Source organism: Hermetia illucens, chromosome 2, assembly GCF_905115235.1.
Source record: "Hermetia illucens chromosome 2, iHerIll2.2.curated.20191125, whole genome shotgun sequence".
In the NCBI taxonomy this organism is placed as follows: Eukaryota; Metazoa; Arthropoda; class Insecta; order Diptera; family Stratiomyidae; genus Hermetia; species Hermetia illucens.
Window position 1 is genome coordinate 103,586,110 of NC_051850.1, and position 19,502 is coordinate 103,605,611.

Genomic DNA, 19,502 nt, shown 5'->3' on the forward strand with positions numbered 1-19,502 from the left:
AATCGTACCAATTCGAAGTAAACATTTGTTTTTTCTTTTGCAAAAAATGGTATGAAATCGTCCATAAAAGAGTTGAATTCCATTAGAAAATTTTACTATAAATCTATCGCTATCGCTCGTTCAAATTTGGATCCGATCGGTTGAAAATTGTAGGCTCTGAATTTTTGTCAAATTCGAAAAACATGGTTTTGAGAAAATATTGAAATGGAGTTTTTCGGGGACTCGTTCCGCCTGAACTGCAGATTATATGGCTCCATCCTCCACGTACTCGTTTGTTCTGCGCTCATTCCAAAAAAGCCCATTGCTTTCCTTCTGCATAAGAGATGCTCTTCGCAAGCAAGTAAATTCATTGGCGTTATGCCTGCTATAACCACCCTGCCCGATATTATCCTAAAGGCACTATAAACCTTTAGAACCGGCCGACGGCAAACTGAATCTATCTTGCAATTTTGGATGGTTGGATGTCACAGCCTGTTGGGTTTTGCATGGCCTACAAAAGTTCGCTTATACCAATAGTCCCGTTCTATTTTACTAGGTGGAGGAAATATTCGACTAGGTTTCCGGACTTTTCATTTCTCAGAAGGTTAGTATCATATAAGATTCCATCTCATTCTCTTCATTGCAAAGTCTGTATTTGGGCTTCCAGTATAGAACCCCGGCAGTACTTTCCTGTTCACTTCTTAGTAGAGTAGAGTATATTCAAATAGCCAGAATATGCCTCAGTTTCATTATTATCATACTTAACGCTGTGCAATGATAAACTCATAGCAGCGAGACAAACACAAGATGAACACAGACAACCATGATGACTGGGATTCGAACCCTGAACAGCGAGATTGAGAGGCTGATGCCATCGCACCGAGTTTATGGCTTTGTGTATACCATTACTGTTCCCGTGTACCATAGGTATCTACATGCCATTTATGTGGATTCTGCATGCTGAAAGCCTCTCAAACTTTATTCTAGGGTCCAAGGATGACTATTGCAACAATGTCTTTAGAGTGGGGCTGGGAACACTCTTCAAGACACACGTAATACAAATACAGGGAAGTCTTTGGAATCTGGATAAATATTTTGCAGTCTTCTCCTTCTCTACCTTTGGCCAAAGCTCTATAGATAAGCAGAGTTTCTACCGCGACTTGATACATCTAGTATACGATGTGTGTTTTTAATCTTCATGTCTTATCAACAGCCTTTCTTGTGGCAAAGAGTGACCACTTGTTTTTATTTATCAAGAAGAGATGGTGGCTTCGTCCGGAATTCTCTTTCTCGTACAGACTAGGAGGTTGATTTTGTTAGGCTTTTCGTTAAATTTCAGAATAACCTTTCATTGGACCCGCTCTGAAAGCGTTTGCAGAAATTTTCCCACAATAAGTATACTGCTGTCATTATCATATCCATGAATATATTATCGATAATAGTGATGAATAAACTCTCCTTGCGAATAAAGGTATGGTCTCACCAAAAAGTGCGCTTGAGCCAGTGTGCTTTCCAACAGCAATCGTAGTAATCTATATATATTGCTTTCCTACACAACATTCTTTGGTAGATGATATCATAAATTTAAAGTAAAGAATTGTTTGTTAAGACTACTACGGGCGTCTCTTTCTTGTTAAAAACGGTTTCAACTTTTGATGCTCATTATTGGAGAACTAAATCACTGAATTTCCTCGGTTAGCAAACATGTTGATTGGCTTATACGTTTTGACCTGGGTTTGCCCTTGCTCTCACTTTGCTACGGACGCAACTCTAACTTGTCTCAATCCAATTGATTCATCCAATTAAATTTCACCACTCGTTTTTATTACAGAACCTAGGAAGTGAACTTGTAGAGTTTCTTTTCCAATGGTTGTGTATATTTCATCGAGTTTCTGCAGCGTCCTAACGTGATTGGCCGAATATTTAGCAAGGGTCTTCTGAGGACGCGTTTCTATCAAAAAACACTGGCCTGTCTTCCACATCCTATAATAGCTGGTGAGTTTTCTGTTCGTTTGTAAGGTTACGGTCCCACCAACTACATTTAATTTGCAGATGCCTCCTTGTCAGTTTAGAACTACTTTCATAACTGAGTGTAATTACACGGTATTTCTGGCGATTAAATTATTTGAAATAATAAAAACTTGTTTTTCCGATTCGCTAGTGTTGATTTATATTTTGCAAAGACCGATATTTATATTTGTAGTAGGACAGCTTGTGGATTATACTTTTACTAAGCGGATGCGACCCACTCATTGCCATATATATATTTACACGTATTTACCTTCTACATTCATAGATTCTTACTATATTTAACTCGTCAACCCTCACAATGATACTACCTCACAGCCAATCCTCAGCCTGCTGGTTCATACCTTCATACCTTCATTCTTAGACAGAATGGGTCACTGAACTATCTTACCTCGCTGCGGAGTTAATATGCCTCCGGGTATTTGTTATGCACCACTGCCACTTTCAAGAAGACGACCGCTTTCCGGTTTAACTTGGCGTTCGTATTACATTTTGGGTTGAGGTTTGATTACTGCTAAGCTTTAAGTTTTCCACCTAGACGGTTTCCCTAGGGTATTTCCAAATAAATCTCACTACCCTAGTTAATCAGAGGAGATTCCGAAAATCGATATTACAAAGAACACAGGACTCAGAACGTAGAATATGTTCTGCGTGCGTATTATCTTCCGGATTGCAGCAGCCAGATCCTCCTGTTGCCCTATTATTTTTGGGTACAATTTTGTTTTTGTTTTAATTGGGAAGGGAATATACAATACCTTCTTTCAATATAGTCAGAAGGTCTTCGTGGACGTGGTGGCGGGAAATATTATGCAACCGTTTGATTCCAAGCTGGATGCCGATGGAAATCCTGGTACATGAAATGGAACGCAGCTCTGAATCAAGCCAACTGAGCTTTCGTTTTACTGATTGGCAGATTATAAACCCCGAGAGGAGGAACTTGCTAAGTTCACAGTAATCGCCATGGGATAGATTGAAAAAAGTCATTGAGCCAACAGGCAGATTCCCACCATTAAGATAAATTATAATTTCGGAATTTCATGCGGATACAACATATACCTGAACATGTTTAGATTGGTCGATTCACATAACTGTCTTAGCTTCAAGGGTATTCTGGTGGGTCTGAAGCAATTTTCCTTTCATTCTATAAGAATTCATTGATGAACAAAAAAGCCTAGAGGGAGCATTCGATATGAAAGCTTTGGAAAATATAATTGCGAGGGAGCTGCAGTTCCGAGCCTTTTTACATGTCCTTTTTTGAAATTTTGTTTCAGTGGGAAGAATTATTTGGGATCGAATTTGGACATGATACTAGTCATGAGAGAGAGAGAGATTTTTTGAAAAATTTAATCTACAAATAAAGGAGCTGCGCAGCAATATTCCAAACAGCGTAACTAGAGTCTTCCAACTTCGGGACGTGTAGCAATCCAAATTTTTATATGAAAAGAAAGAGCTTTTAATTTTACATCACTTACTCAGTCAAAATCAAAAATTTTGCGAGTGTTACATTCTCATTTTGATAAAAAACGCTTTGAAAAAAACTGTTTGAAAAAAAAATTCTCTTTCGGATACACTAGGCAGAAAAAGTGTGCGTACACTCAGTAGTATGATACTTTTCCTTAGTAAAACAAAAAAATTAAGCTAATTTTTGTGGCGAATTTATTATCCAAACATTACAAATAGTTCCGTAGTTTTAGTGTATTTAATTCACTAAGTTATAAGTCTTACAAAAACCAGGTTATAAAGCCAAAAATTAAAAGAATCGCAATAATTCAGTAGAAAAAGTCTGCGTACAGTAAACAAATATTTAAAAAAAATTATATTTGAGTAAATATGAAAAGCAAATCAGTAGCTTGTAGGATACCCTTTTCTTTTTATGACCTCTTTTAATCTTTTCGGCATAGAAGATACAAGTTTAGATGTTTCTTCAACACTTATTTTATTCCATTCTTCTTGTAATACATTTTTCAGCATATCCTTTAAAGTTATATCGTATTGGCGAATTCTGCGTTCTAATAAATCCCACAGATGTTCTATGGGATTTAAATCTGGCGATTGTGGGGGTGTATGTAACTGTTTGGGAACATTATATAATAGCCACAGCTTATTAACCTCAGCCGTATGCTTAGGGTCGTTGTCATGCATAAAATAAAATTCGTCACCCAGGCGTAAATTTTCAGCACTTTGTTTTAAATTACGTTTTAAAATATTTAGGTAGTCATATTTGTCCATGGTAGACTCTATAAATTGCAGATTTCCTACGCCACCACTTGCCATACACCCCCAAATCATTATTCCGCCACCACCATGCTTTACCGTTGGCATCAAATTTTCTTTATTCAATGCTGTACATGCTTTTCTCCATACTATTTTTCTTCCTTTTATTCCAAAAATGCAGTATTTACTTTCATCTGAGAAAAGCACATTTTCCCAGAATTCATTTGATTGGTTTACGTACTTATTCGCAAATTTTATTCGTTTTCGCCTATTAGTTAATGAAATAAATGGTTTCTTACGTGCAACTCGCCCATGGTAACCAGCTCTCTTGAGTATTTTCCGTGCAGTATCAGCACAAATTTTTTTGTTGAACTTAAGTTCAATATTTTTCGCGATTTGTGGTGCAGTTATTCGTGGATTCTTTTTCACCGAACCTATAATACTTCGCCTTTCCCTAATCGACAACTTCGATGGGCGACCAGATCGTGGCTTCGATGTTATTATTCCCGTCGATTTAAAGTTGTTAACTACCCTTTGAACAGATGAATGTCGCCTTCCTACTATCCTGGCTATTTCGCGGAAACTTTTTCCTTCTTCCCATAATTTTATTATAACTTTTCTTTCACTTACACAAATCTCTTTTCGCTTCAATTCCATAATAACAATTATACACACAAAATAACGAAAAAAGTCCTTATTTTTCACACTTCAAACACAGCCATAAACCAATAACTCACAATCAATTTACTCCAAATGGCAAGGATTTATATTTCGAGGAATCACCTAATTATGTGGCTGTACGCAGACTTTTTCTACTGAACATTTGACTTTTCTTATTTCCCTTTTTTTATTTCAGTTTCCTTGAATTCTAATTTCGTAAAAGTGGCCTTATCAAAGCAACAAGACCACAAGCAATATGCAAACAATAAAATGTTTTTAAAAAACTAATTTATTCGTGTGTTTTACTAACGAATAACCAGGAACTGCTTAGTGTACGCACATTTTTTCTAGCGAGTGTATGTAGACATTTATCACTCTAAATTACGAACAAAATACAGTTACAGCAAATATAAATGCTCTCCTACAAGGGCTTGTTGCCAAGTATTCAAAAATACACAATTTACATAACGCTACAATATTTCGTAAAGACATAAAGCAGCTAACCCCTAGACAGTGGACTCTGAACCCATACCCATTAAATCTAAAAGACCATGAATTTTGCTTTACAATTTTTACAGTGTATTCTGGGATATCTAAACTAACGATCTATCTACAATAAAAAAAGTCAATTCTGAAAACCTCCTAATGAGGTTTCCCCCCAAAATAGGTAAGAAACCCATATGCTGGAAATATATACGACTCCTTTTTTTGGAGGTTTTAAACTAAAAAGAAAAACATGACGAACTGTTGGAATTCCCATCAGACGTCAGATGGAAAATATCGAAGCAGGGGTAAGTGTTTACATGTCTCTAGTGCGCGAACGAAAACAGCTGCGGCGGGGATGCTTGGATCACAAAACCAAAATGAAGAATAAGGAAGAGTAAACATAGCAAGAATGTATGTGAATAACTTACGAGTACTCCAAGAGATTCAAAAGAGACTATCCTACACTCCATCCACCTCTTCAAATGCTTATTATCGTGGATTAGGAGCCCGTCAATGATGTCTTTTACAAGCCCGTTGGAAAATTTACGACCACCTAAAATCTTATTATTTCATTTTCGGGAACTTCTGCTTTTCTGGCGAGCGTACAGTGGCCTTAAATCGGTAATTACTGGCTAAAACTCTTCAATTTTGGTGCATAGGGTGTATAAACAGCCGATCACGAAAATGACCTTGAAAATAATAAAAAATAACTTTGATTTTGGAAGTTATCGATATATCCTTCTTGAATCTTGTTAAACATGAAAATTTAAAGGGCGCATACCGAAAGTAACCTTGAAAATGGGAAACGAACTTCGATTTCGGGAATAGTCAGGTTGTTAGTGGCTAAGTATGAAAGCCACATAACAATTGCGAATGTATACAGTATGGTGCAAAAGTGGTTCAATAATATGGGAAAGTAAAACTCAAGCAAACAATTTTTTTAAAACAATTGGTTGAATTCAATTATTTTATTTAAAACTAAGAATAGAATATAAGCGAAAATGAAATATTATTATTATTACATGCGGTTCGGGAGTTTAGCTCAGACTAACTTATAGAAAAATGCAAGCAAAAATTTTGATTACAATTACATAGACTTCAAGTTGTATGTGTAAAGAAAAGAGAAAATAGTACAATAGGCAAGTATCAAAAAGAATTCAACATCCTCCCGCCGCCAAGTTAATTAATTAATTTACTTCTAATGGAAATAAATGCTGAATTGATCTCTTCAAGAGAACTCCATTATGAAGACGCAGCTCGCATGAACGGATTCGGTTGTCTCGGCCGACAAATACCCTTTCAATGGTCGCCAGCTTCCAAAAAAGCCGTGGAATAGAAGAGTCGTGTACTATCACAACATCGCCGATTTTCAATTCACGTGTGAATTTTGTAGGCCCATGATGCGCTGACCGAAGTAATTGAACATATTCCGTCCGAAATCGTTTAAAAAATGAATCTGCGAAGCGAAATCGTGCCTTCCACTTAGCTCGAATGTTTTTGTCGGCTTCTTGAAACGAAGCTGTGGTTAAGCTTGAAGGAAAAGTGCCGAGCAAAAAATGAGCAGGCGTTAAAGGAGAGAGGTCGCGTTCGTTGTCACTAACATAGGTAAGTGGTCGAGCGTTAATCACGAATTCCGCTTCAGTTAAGTAAGTATATAGCTGGTCAAAAGTTAACGTAGATCGCTGAATCGCTACTTTTAAAACGTCTTTAACGCTTCGTACCAATCTCTCCCAAAAACCGCCCCACCAGGCAGCTCTTTCCACAATGAAACGCCATTTAACGTTGTTTTCTGCTAAATAGTTATGGAAAGCTTCAGATTGTATCGTCGTCCTCAACTGTTGAAACTCCAATGTCGTTCTTTTAAAAGTTTTTGCATTGTCCGAATACATAACGTTTGGTACACCTCGTCTGGCAAAGAATCGCCGTAATGCTAGCACACAAGACTCTGTGGTCAGATCTGGCGTCAATTCTAATTGCACGGCTCGTACGACCGCAAAGTGATAAGCAATACGTAAGCCTTCCGGTTGCTCTCATTGGAAGAACTGCGAACAAATAATGGGCCTGCGAAGTCGATACCCACTATTTCAAAAGGGCGCGAGGCTAACAATCGGTTCTTAGGCAGAGGTGCGAATGGTTGTTTTCCTGCCTTTCCTTTCATACATTTGCAGAGTAAACAGCGATGAATTATAGTCTTGACCGCTTGGCGAGCTTTGATCACCCAAAATCGTTTTCGCAGATAAACAAGCGTAAAATTCGTTCCACGATGAAATGTTTTTTCATGAGCTTCGATAATGATAAGAGACGTTAAGTGTGAGCTCTTCGATAAAATAACTGGATACATTTCATCAAATTCCAACTCCGATTCACCTAGGCGGCTGCCTACACGTAAAATTCCGTCATCGTCGACAAAGGGATTTAATGGTTGCTAAGAGCATTTACTTCTTTTTTGAAAACTTCAAATTGAACCCTTTTTATCCAGAACAGTTCTGCTCTCCGTAGTTCATCCGCAGTCAGGTGCTCTTTGAAACCTACTCTCTTTCGAAGCAGGTCAACGTATCTAAGCAGATAAGCTGTAACACGAAGAAGCCTCCGGTATTTGCTGAATCATTCAATTTGTATTGGATTATCAGGTACTGCACAGTCAGATTGAGTGGTCGACTGAGGAATAGTTAAAAGGCAAAAATCAACTACGGTCATCGGAGTTTCGAAATCTTGGTCGGATATGGGCCACTCACTAATGTCGTTGTATAACCAAGACGGTCCGTTAAGCCAGGTCTCGCAACTCAGTAGAGTTTGTGCAGAAACACCCCGAGTCAATAGATCTGCGGGATTGATTGATCCTGGGCAATGATTCCAGTTGTCGTTAGCGGTTAGTTGCTGAATTTCTTGAACTCGGTTGTGAACGAATACATCTTTCTGGAATTTACTGCTACGAATCCAGTATAAAGTAATTTTTGAATCGGTCCATAAATATATTGAATCGAATTTCACTCTTAATTTCTCAACAAGATAGCAGCGCATCCTTGCGGCTTCCAGATCAGCACATAGTTCCATTTTGGGTAGTGTTATGCGTTTGTCACGAATAGGCGCAAGTCGACTTTTCGCATATAAAAACGAAATGCGAATGGTTTCATCCAAATTCCTACTTCTGATGTATGCAACAGATCCGTAAGCTTTTGGACTCGCGTCCGCGAAAATATGTAGCTGCTTCTCAACTTGATGTGGTGAATCGAATACATAGCGAGAAATCGTAAGGGCTCGTAGTAAATGTATTTCGGATGCGCTTTTCTTCCATTCGTGCAGCATCGATGCCGGTAAAATTTCATCCCATACCAAACTTTGTTTCCAAGCCTCTTGGAAAATGAGCTTCATTTTTATGACAAATGGTGATAACATTCCCAAAGGGTCATAAACAGATGCTAACGTTTTGAAGAATGGTTCGTTTCGTTACTACATCGAAAGATATCTGTTGACAAAGCTTTTCCAGATCCACTGCAAGGGTATCAATTTCCATAAACCATATGAGTCCTAACACCTTGTGTTTTGAAATATTGTTGCTTTCATTTGTATCGAAAATTTGCCTTAGTTTCTCGTTGTTCGACTTCCATTTACGTATGTTCATCGATGCTCTGGACAATATTTCACGTGTTTCGTTGAACAATTTTACAGCGTCTTCAAAATCGTTAACACTTACGATTAGGTCATCCACATAAAACGATTCTTTTAGTAGTTCACAGGTTTCAGGAAAATTGATTGATTCATCCTCCAAATGTTTCAACAATGCTCCAATCAGATGAAACGGGCTGCAGGTGACTCCGAAGGTTACCCTATTCATTTGAAGAATGATTATTGAAAGCAAATCATCCAAGGATAAAATCCAGAAAAAACGATGTACTTTTCGATCCTTTTGTGCCAGCTCTATCTGCAAGAAAGCTCGTTCGATATCGGCCGTAATTCCATGTTTGCCAAGCCTGAAATTCAAAATCATTTTTAATATGTCTGGTAAAAGGCTTGGTCCTGACCACAATAAGTCGTTTAATGAGGGGTTACCACCAGATCGTGCTGATGCGTTAAACACAATACGCGTTTTTGTGGTCTATCTTTCCTCCCGATACACCGGTCGATGTCGCATAAAATAAGTCCGTTCGTTGGTTTTTTCTGCTTCATCGCAAATTTCTGCAACACCACTTGAAATCATCTCCCGTATGATTTCATCGTATTGCCTTAACTTTTCCGGATCCTCACTAAGCTTCACCAATGAACGTCGAAGTCCTTTGAGAGCGCCACCGCGGTTGTTATCAATAGTGCATTCGTCGTTTCTCCATAGCAATGATGCTTCATATCGCGTGCCATTTTTCCGAATGTGTTTTTCGATAATATCATCCACTTGAAGCTTATGATGATTTGATGTAATATCGTCAACAACCCATAATCGTTCAATCCGATCAACTAAAGATTCAAGTGAGTTGTCCTCAATTGCACCAACATTGAGATTCGTAGATGTTACTGACGTGCCTTGGGTCGATATAGGTCCTTGTAGTGTCCATCCGAAAATGGTGTCAATGGCGACAAGGTTATCGGTTATTCTTTTGAAGTCGTCTTTTACTATGGACCAGTAAATATCGGCCCCTATTAACATTCCGATTTCGAATTCCGTTTCATTTAAATATGAAGTATCCGCTAACTTAAGGCCAAGGATGTCCAATTCTGTGCTACGAACATACTGGAATGCAGTAGAGCAAATTTCTGGCACGACTATAGCCAGGATTTCGATCGCCTCGTCTGAATGTAAACTACGTAGTTTAATTCGAACGCGTTTAAAGAGCTTTGGCTCAGAGTTATTCGAATCTCCAAATGGTAAAATACGTAGCTTAACGGTATCATGTGTGTCGAGTTGTAGTTTCGTTACAATGTTTTCTTTGACAAACGCACGCTGCGAGCCACCATCTAGAATTATTCGTACTGGCACAGAACTTGAATTACTCGAAGCTATAATAGTAGCCGTTTGAAGAAGTACCTCTTCTGTTTGAAGTAAAGCTTATGCATACAATGTTGTTGTTGAGCCACAAGAGTTTGTTGCAGGTGCTACCGTTGTTGTTGAAGGTGCTACTGTTGTTGTATTTTTAGCTTTAGGTCGGTATGTTGGGTCGTGCATAGACGTAGCATGATTACTTCCACAAAGAGAACACTTTACACGTTTATTGAAGCATCGCTTACATTGTGTCCCTTTTTGGTGCATTTAAAGCAATACCCCATGCTTTTCAAAATTGTCTTCTTCTATGCAAGCGATAACGTCGTTTTGCAATTTTCCGTTAAATGACTGTTTGATTTGCAAAAGCAGCAAAACTCAGCTATGTTCATAGTGGTGAGTAACCCAGCAGCCGTTTTACATGTATTTGCGACTTTTGATGTTCTCGTTCTCCGGTCATTTGTCAGCTCGGCCATTTCGAGAGAGGAGATCTCTTCTTTAATAAATCACAGAATATCATTTAGCTGATCACCACCACAACTACTGTGCTCGCTAGTACCCACCGATAGTGATGCATTTTCGTCTTCGATTGAACGTGCAGCTTTATCTTGCTTACTCGGATGTAGCCTATGAACATCGATCACTAAATCATGAGGCAAACAATGCAGAATTAAACTTCTCAGCATTATAGAGTACTGTGACGATGGAACATTAAGTGCGGTAAGTGACCTTGTATGAGCTCTTATGTCTGTGTATAATTTCCTCAATTTTGTCACGTCATGACGAGAAAGGTTCATCAGCTGCTGCATCGTATGATCGACGAGCTTATCGACGTTTCCATACTGTTCCAGCAACAACGAAACAGCCGAATCATAGTTGGCGTTTGTTGGTGTAAAACCAGCAATTGTATCTGCCGCCTTGCCAACCAAATGATTTGATAAATAATTAAATTTATCAGTACCGGTTAAATCCGTTCGGTCATGAACCGCTACACGAAAGCGTTCCCAGAAAGGGAGCCACTCATGAAAATGACCACTGAAAACTTTTAACGAAAGTTTTGGCAATTTAGCAGAGCTAAATGTGTGCTCCTTTTTTCGTTCAATACGCGGCATTTTCGTAACCGTTTAAGTCTCTGGTTTAGGTGCGATAAAATGTTCGCGGCTTTATCCTCATACTCGTAAATTGTTTCAAATTCTTTCTGGGCATTTTCTAGCTTTATAGAAGGTCGAATTTCATCATTGCATTTTCGTAACGTACCCAAAACTGAATTTATGCGTTCGATAAAGCTCACAAGTTCGTCTTCAATAAGATCAATGTCTTCCGTTTTATCACTTTTGGAATCTGAGCTGTTTAAATATTCGGACGCACTATTTGTTAATTTCGTTAACTGCCCACGATAAACCGCTCGTTCCATTATGTCTATGTTTATTTTTTTTTTCACTCCGTTTCTTCCGATAAAGGTATTCCGACTTACGTTCCGATAAAGGTATTCCGACTTACGTTCCCGGGTTTCGGCACCAGATTTTAAAACAATTGGTTGAATTCAATTATTTTATTTAAAACTAAGAATAGAATATAAGCGAAAATGAAATATTATGGGTTATCGATATATGCGGTTCGGGAGTTTAGCTCAGACTAACTTATAGAAAAATGCAAGCAAAAATTTTGATTACAATTACATAGACTTCAAGTTGTATGTGTAAAGAAAAGAGAAAATATTACAATAGGCAAGTATCAAAAAGAATTCAACAAATTTTGACACTTTCTGTAATCAATTGATAAATATTATATTTTTCCAGACTCAAAACCAAACATTATATAAAATAAAACAAAAACGAAAATTATCACAATTTTTATTAAAAGGCATTGGACCAGTTTTGCTCTAACCCTTGATAATTAAGAAATCTAATATTTAGTTCAAACTCTTTTGCTTTAAGTAAAACTATTAAAAGGAAAAGTTTCCAGTTTAACTACAGATTTTATGTAAGGATAGCAGACTCGTGTTTCGGACATTACATGTGTCCTTCGTCAGCGCTGGTTTTGTAATAAGAGTTTGGCAACATATTCTGGTGACTACGATTTCTTCATCCTACACATGATTTTACAACTCATTAATGACCTGGTGGTGGTGGAGCACAATGATTTAGTTCTTGTTTATATGCCAAACAATTCTCTATGGGATTCAAATCCGGGCTCTGTGCAGGCCATTTTAAAACACGAAATTTTTGGTTTGCGATCTGTTCCTATTCAATATTTGCGGTATATTTTGGATGTTGTCGTGCTGAAAGATTACCATTTTCATCCCTTTCCCCATTTTTTTAAATCGTAATGCAATCACTCTTTCGCATAATGCCATTAATCCTACAGAATGGGCTAAAGTTATGCACCGCGATACAATCAAAAAGTCGCCACTGCACTTTATCGTTTCCTACCCTGTCAATGAATGGGATTTTCAAGTGGGGCTTTCCCAGCACCACACTTTGTCATCTGCTTGGAAATTTCTCAGGTTCAAGGTTTTTGATAACATTGGATTGTGCCAATCATATTCTATACACAGAATGATCTAATAATCCTTCAAATTAGACCGAGGCTTTGCTTTCAGTTATTGGTCAATGCGATTCGTCAGAGTAACACTATATATGCTTTGCATTTTTTTCCTTGGGCTTGCTTATGCAAGAATGTATGAAGTCCGTCAAATCCTTGAAAACATGTGCCGCATTTAACTTCCCCTCTTTTTAGAAAAGCTTCTTACTTAGAAGAAAAAAACAGCTAAAAGCCAATTATTAATATTAAAAAAGGACTTAGTTAAGAAGTGTGAATAGTTATGATCTCGGAACACTTTGAATATTATTTTTCTAGTCAAAAAGTCATTATTTCATTGATATTCCATATTTCCACTTTCCACCACCAATTTTTTTATATACATATCTTCCTATCCCTCAGGCTGACCTTAGACGATCAGTATTTCATCAGTCTGGCGTCAATCAATCCATCATTGACTGATGAAAACCTGATGGGACTGATGTGTACCCTTACACAATCAATCAATTTGTTTTGGTTTGTAACAAAACACGAGTGTTTTATTAAGGGGGTCATCCCGTGTGAAGGTAGTTTTTTTTCGCTTTTTTAAAACATTTTTGTGACGACCATATATTTATTGTTATCTTGAGCATGCGTAGTAATTTTTCCAGCGCGATAGCATCGTTTGTTATTGAAATACAGAGCTATTTATACACCCAGCTCCAAAAAAAGTGATTTTCTGCTGACACGCCAGAGGGCGCTGAGATCATCTTAAAGAAAAAATGTAAACGACATTTTAACGTGCGGACTTAACCACTGTTCGCAAACTAGGATTATTAAAAAATATTAAAGCTTTAGTTTTAGACACCAAAACGGTACAGCCACACACACATGTACAGCCTTGGCTTGAATTCTTATGATTTTAGCAGAGTCATTCGAACGGCATTTTCGACCGATAAATGCGCGCTTTATTACGGCGATCGACAAAAACCGGGCATGTGACATTTTTGCCTGTTTAGCGCTGTAATTTCCGAACGACTCCGAATATCAAAAAATCACTTTGCTCATATATTCTGCATCATATCTAGATACAATTGATTCAAAAAAAAATCTATTCCTTGGATGGTATTTGTTATTTATTTGAGTATACGTTTCCGCCGTTTGTTACTGCTGACTCTCTTCTAATTTAAAATAGAACCATGCTTTCACGAAAAACGTTTCTGTGGCAATTAACATTTAACATTTAAATATCTAGCGACTGGAACAAATATCGAGGATTTGAATTTTCAGTCATCAGCAATTAGTGAAGGTATAAAAGCAACATGTGAAGCACAAATATATGTGTCCTCTAATCTTATGTGAAGGTAAGTGAAATCAAAAAATATATATAGTGTATAACACTGAATATTTGTATTATTTAAAATTTACGTAAATTACATTCGAACTTGGTAAATCAATGCATAAATTGACTATCTCCGTTAAATTATGATACATTTATTTGGGTAGAATTTCGGTGCAAATTGCCCAATCCGGCTTCATACAAAATGTCATTGATCCCCTTTTTTACAATAATCCTTCGATTGGGGTCTACACGATTTAGAGTCTCAGCCCAATTATGTGCAATTGCAGTACTGCTGCCACATGCGGAAGAGTCCTCCAAAATTGCACCTTTCCTTGGCTTTTTTTAAACTGGCGGTGTCATCGCATTATTTACAGATGAAATAGAAGTGACACTTTCAGAAAATGTTGATTATCAGTATATGATTACATACTATATACATATTAATTCAGTGATGGTTGTCATGTTATCTTATTGTATTTATATCTTAGAATACAGATATCAATAGAGGAAGAATGGAAACAGATTGCTTCCGATTTTGGCAAAAAGTATCAGCTTCACAATTACCTAGGAGCTTTAGACAGTAAACATCTTGCCTTCAAAAAACGGCCCGTTCGGGCTTTTTGTGCTGAAATTATAAATGCCATCATAGCATAGTTCGAATCCAAGAGCTCAAATAATTGCGGGTGACTATGATATCTGTGTACCATGAAGAGTGGCCAGTCAACTGAAAATTTTAATACCTGTAGGAACGGCAATAATTATTGTAGCTGAAGTGAAATATGCTCGTGTATCAACGTCTATCCCTACGTGAATTCTAATAAAAATTTTATAATAACAGAAGGCGAAAATGGACGAAAGTCTGATGGTGGCGTGTTATTATATACAAAATTTTGGGAGATGCGTCCGACGAGTTTGCTCAATAGACATGCATTACCAAATAAGACGCAAGAATTTTCCTGTTTTCGTAGCTGATGAAGTCTTTCCACTTGGGAAAAATACAAGGAAATCCTTTATTTATTTTTTTAAAACCACTTGCAGTTTCTACATATCCTCCTTCTTTTTATATTTATTTCTATTATTGGAATAAGTCTTGTCCCACAAGAGAGGAGTGCTTCATAGGTCAGTATGAACTCCAATTCATATAAAATAGGCTGTAAGATACGGGTATCTGTGAAAATTCAAGCTTACTAAATATCAATTCAGTAAGTAAAAAATTAAGTTCAAATGAGAATTTTTAATTACGTCGAATTCCTACTACAGGCATATGCGTCGCCGGCATGTAATAGGACACATTTATGAAATGTGTAAATCAGAACTAGGTTTTTCGAGGCAAAACAAAAATATCAATGGCAATTCATCTTTCCATAAAAATAACATGATATTTCAAATCTTTGCATTTCGCCAAAGATATTCACCTGCATTAGCATATAGGCTAGACTAATTGCTTTAAAAAGTTTTCCATATTAATCATGAGCTCGTGCCGACTAATTTCCTTAAGCCCGAGCTACATTCCACCCCATGTTTGCCTAATTGATAATACCTCGATTATCACACAACAATAAGTGTACATCTATTCCAGACTTTCTCCTGAAATACCGATCCCTCACTTAAACTTTTGAAAAATTCGGGATATATTTGGAAATCATGCAGTAACTAACTGCAAAATCAGAACTGCACAACACTCAGCATGTCATCAGTCCAGCCAAAAGGACACAACGTTTAAAATTCATCAGTCCATCAGTCATTGCCGCATATCGATCAGTTTGCCATGATTATCATTCAGACTGACGGCAGTCTGATGAGATACTAATCGTCTAACGTCAGCCTCAGACGGAAGTTAGCACTCAACTACTACATTTGAAGTAAGCGGTCAAGCCAAGTTTCACACGTAGCTCACTTGCGTTCAAAAAACTACTTTCAGACATTTTTTGACACCATTATGGCGTACGCTGCATTTCTCACGCTGTGCAAGCAGTTTGATTACTAATTTTGTTAACTTTAAAAAAGGGCAATTATCACCGCTGCATAATTTACAAAGAAGAGGGAGGATCAATGAAACGAGACCATATTTTGATTGTTTGTAAAAATAAAACTCAATGAATGCCTCGAGGTTTTACATAATTGAGAATATCGGAATTCCAACAACTATTTCAATATCCACGGTTGCAAGACTTTATGTAACAATAAGCGTTTCGTGTGCAGAGCTATCGACATTTACGAAGAATATGCTTATTAGCTCATTGGAAACGTTTTCTTATCGATCATCCCTTTCCAATAAAAACCCGCTGGAATTTCTTTGTAATTTGTATATTTCACATACAATATGAATAAATAAAATTATACTATCTAAGGTTACCTCTAAGTACACAGTGTAAATTAAATATTAAGTGATAAAATAATACCGATCAATTTCGAAATGTACAAAATCACTGGAAATTTTTGCTAATTTCTAGAAATATGCTACTCTATGTCTTCTATGATTGTTGATAATCAACTTCCTCTTTCAATCAGCGAATTGGCTATAACATATTCACAATATAAATAAAATCTGAACATTTAGGAAATACTCTATAGTTAAAATGAATAAATAATTTTCGATGTTCAGACTTATTTTCGCTTTTCAGCTTTATGATTATTGCGGTTTTTCAGCAGCGGCGCCACAACCTCTTTCAGTTCGTTATCGTCTCCTAATAATAATAATAGTACAGGCTATATTATAATTGAAATGCTGTTGGCCTACCGTTCGGAGCGAAACTCTCCAATTCATCAACTGTCTCCAAAGTACAAATCGAATCACCTGTTGCTTCTTTCAGAACCATTTTTATTGCTGAGCCGGCACCAAGTAGGAAAAAACGAACGCCCATTGCAGATAAGTCCTTACTCAACGAGCCCATACCTCGTGCAGCAGTAAAATCAAATTCTATAAAATAAAAACGGAGCAATTAATATTTCAAGGAGTTCATTACTGTAACACAATTCCGACCATTCAAATTTCTGCAATCCATCACCACAGGTATCATTCCATATTCGCGAACAGCTTTTGAAACCCCGGATCGTACCCATTCTATAGCCGGAAAATATATAAGGCTGTGTTTGGGGCTGATTAGTACATATTCGAGCCCAGAATGGGTCTGTTGAATGAATTAACAATTTCGTTTGTTATTTTGTATGCATTAGATATGTGTTCTACCCAACCTGTGATTTAGCCACAGACAGAATAGGTCTGGCAGAGCGATGAATAAGAAAAGCTAAATCCGTCGCAACTCCAGCTGAGAGCCCAATTTCCACACCTAAACATAAACTCAAAATAAACGTCACTGCGCCTGGTAATAATTCGCGTCTGCTGCATTTCCAAAGCGGTTTAACCACCTGAATTCAAATGTATTCAAAATATTTTCAGGAAAGGAAATTTATCGAATATACCTCATATTCTATCATGAAGATCACGGCCGAAATAATTACGGCACTCAACGCAGCCTTAGGAATGTAGTGAAAATAGGGTGTCAAAATGCCAACCGCTAGTAAGACAAGAACGCCAGTATAAATGCCACCGATGGGGGTGCGAACACCACTGGCGTGATTGACTGCACTTCGTGAGAAGGATCCTGTTACCGGGAACGATGAAAATAGAGAGCCGACAATATTGCTCAGTGAAAGGGCGATAAGTTCCTTTGTTGGGTTCAAACCAGCGCCTCCGAATGCTTTGGAGATTGCTACATTTCCTAAAACTGCGATGATAGGAACAACGACTATAGATGGACCCAGTTCCGCGACCTACATACAGGAAAATTCATATTTACATTTTCTAATATTATTGCGTGATCTATGTTCATTTACCATGTCTGGGAAAGTTTGGTGTACTAGCGTTCCATTTGCGCCGGGAATATCCGTTTCGAAGTTTGGTAAACCAATTCGAGGAAACCCGCTTTTCACAGAGCCGGTTAGTATGAATGGCTGTGGTCCCGATTGTTGTGCGGAGTAAGCGATACAGCTTGTGATAAGAACTAATAGAGCATTTCTTGCAGTTGATATTGTCCAAATACAACCGTTTATGATCTTATATACTTTCTTGTTAGAGTCGAAGGAGAAGGACTTCAATTTCTAGTTAGAATATGAACAACGTTATAGGATAAGCATCATAATAAGGAAAATTATCCATATTCACATACTTACCCTTAATGCTAATAATACTATGATTGATGCTATTCCTAATGTAAAGTCAGGTATTCGGACTTTATCAATATTGGAGAATACTGATCCGATTGTATCGAGGAACGACGCACCTGAACCACCTTTGAGTCCGAGTAAACCCTGCGGCGAACAAAATTTAAATATAGTTATCGACTTATGAGGGAATCAGACACTCACCTTGATTTGTGAGGTACCAATGATAACTGCTGTGGCAGAGGTGAATCCAACAGTAACAGGTAACGATATAAGATCAACTAAGGCACCTACAGTAGTAAAGATTACAAATATTTATTTTTGAATGCAACCAAAATTGAATATTGAAAAATAGCAAATAAGAATGGCCACTCTTTATATTAGTAGGTTAATCATGAAGCGTTGCCTTTAAGCCTCTGCGGTTTGAAATTTTGTCTTTAACATGTCTCAACCTAAGAACGAGCCAATCTCTGGAATTTTCAATCTTAATGACTACTAGTCGCGTTTTACTAATTATAGCCTTTTCAGCAATTGTTCATGAATATAATGTCAAGAGTACATCCAATTGACAATTTTGACTTTCCTTCATGCCCGTACAGTATCTGATAATCCTGCCCTGTGGAATTTTGACTGATTCTGGTTCAGCTTAAAGAGGATCACATCAAAGAAGATTGCCCATATAGACGGGTAGGAGTATTCTATGAGCAACTTCAAGCAGGAGAGGGTTCTTAATATTCGATAATAACCAGCTTTCGCGGCCCATACAGTCTCTGCAAAGTTATTACTCATTCATGACTCTTTTCCTAATGCGCGGAAGAAGAAGCTGATCGTCAAGATTCCCCGTCTTGAGTGTAACTTTTTACGGTTGCGAAGATCTTAGCTCAACGCACACTGGAATACCTCGAATGCTCGATCGACAGAGAGCAAACTACTTTCCGAGCCTCCTGTACCGAACGGATAAATGCCCCTCGGATAATTGGGGAGCAGTGGCCGGAGCTTAGATCAGCGCTCGAACTGTTCTTCATCGATTTCGAGAAAGTTCTCGACAGCTTGAACAGGAGTTTTGAAGTGAGAGGCAACTATAATAGATTCGGACTGAAGATAATCACCAACAAAACAAAATTCTCAGTTGTTTGGCAG

At 37.6% G+C, this 19,502-nt stretch overlaps 2 protein-coding genes and 1 long non-coding RNA gene across 7 annotated transcripts in view; 1 reads left to right on the forward strand and 2 right to left on the reverse strand.

Annotated features, from left to right (window-relative positions):
* Window positions 1–7,971: 7,971 nt before the first annotated feature.
* LOC119648521 lies at window positions 7,972–10,522 on the reverse strand. Its single transcript, XM_038050288.1, has 4 exons — window positions 10,416–10,522; window positions 9,483–10,340; window positions 8,792–9,338; window positions 7,972–8,733 (listed from the first exon to the last, which is right to left on the reverse strand). The coding sequence occupies exons 1-4, from the start codon at window positions 10,520–10,522 to the stop codon at window positions 7,972–7,974; spliced, it is 2,274 nt and encodes a 757-aa protein (XP_037906216.1).
* A 3,592-nt stretch (window positions 10,523–14,114) lies between these two features.
* LOC119649715 lies at window positions 14,115–16,336 on the forward strand. The gene is made up of 3 exons (XR_005249176.1): window positions 14,115–14,220; window positions 15,778–16,060; window positions 16,120–16,336. It is a non-coding gene; the product is annotated as an uncharacterized LOC119649715 (long non-coding RNA).
* A 199-nt stretch (window positions 16,337–16,535) lies between these two features.
* The window catches only part of LOC119649714 (sodium-independent sulfate anion transporter), a 78,420-nt gene continuing 75,453 nt past the window's right edge, over window positions 16,536–19,502 (reverse strand). For 4 of the 5 annotated variants that reach the window (XM_038051990.1, XM_038051989.1, XM_038051992.1 and 1 more), the window contains 8 exons: window positions 18,567–18,652; window positions 18,372–18,509; window positions 18,036–18,299; window positions 17,622–17,972; window positions 17,394–17,567; window positions 17,182–17,329; window positions 16,939–17,118; window positions 16,744–16,885 (listed from right to left, as the gene is read on the reverse strand). In XM_038051990.1, the coding sequence (XP_037907918.1) occupies window positions 16,806–16,885; window positions 16,939–17,118; window positions 17,182–17,329; window positions 17,394–17,567; window positions 17,622–17,972; window positions 18,036–18,299; window positions 18,372–18,509; window positions 18,567–18,652 (1,421 nt within the window). In that variant the 3' untranslated portion in view covers window positions 16,744–16,805. Of the gene's footprint in view, window positions 16,886–16,938; window positions 17,119–17,181; window positions 17,330–17,393; window positions 17,568–17,621; window positions 17,973–18,035; window positions 18,300–18,371; window positions 18,510–18,566; window positions 18,653–19,502 lie in introns of all 5 variants that reach the window. The other variant, XM_038051991.1, reaches the window with a different exon arrangement.

Excerpts from the sequence above, each read along its gene's own strand:
- LOC119648521 (XM_038050288.1), bottom strand. The coding sequence starts at position 10,522 with ATGCACGACCCAACATACCGACCTAAAGCTAAAAATACAACAACAGTA. Across the intron at positions 9,339-9,482 it reads TTTATGCGACATCGACCGGT|GCTTGGCAAACATGGAATTA; the intron begins GTATCGGGAGGA and ends TTTGAATTTCAG. Across the intron at positions 8,734-8,791 it reads AACGAACCATTCTTCAAAAC|CTCATTTTCCAAGAGGCTTG; the intron begins GTTAGCATCTGT and ends ATAAAAATGAAG.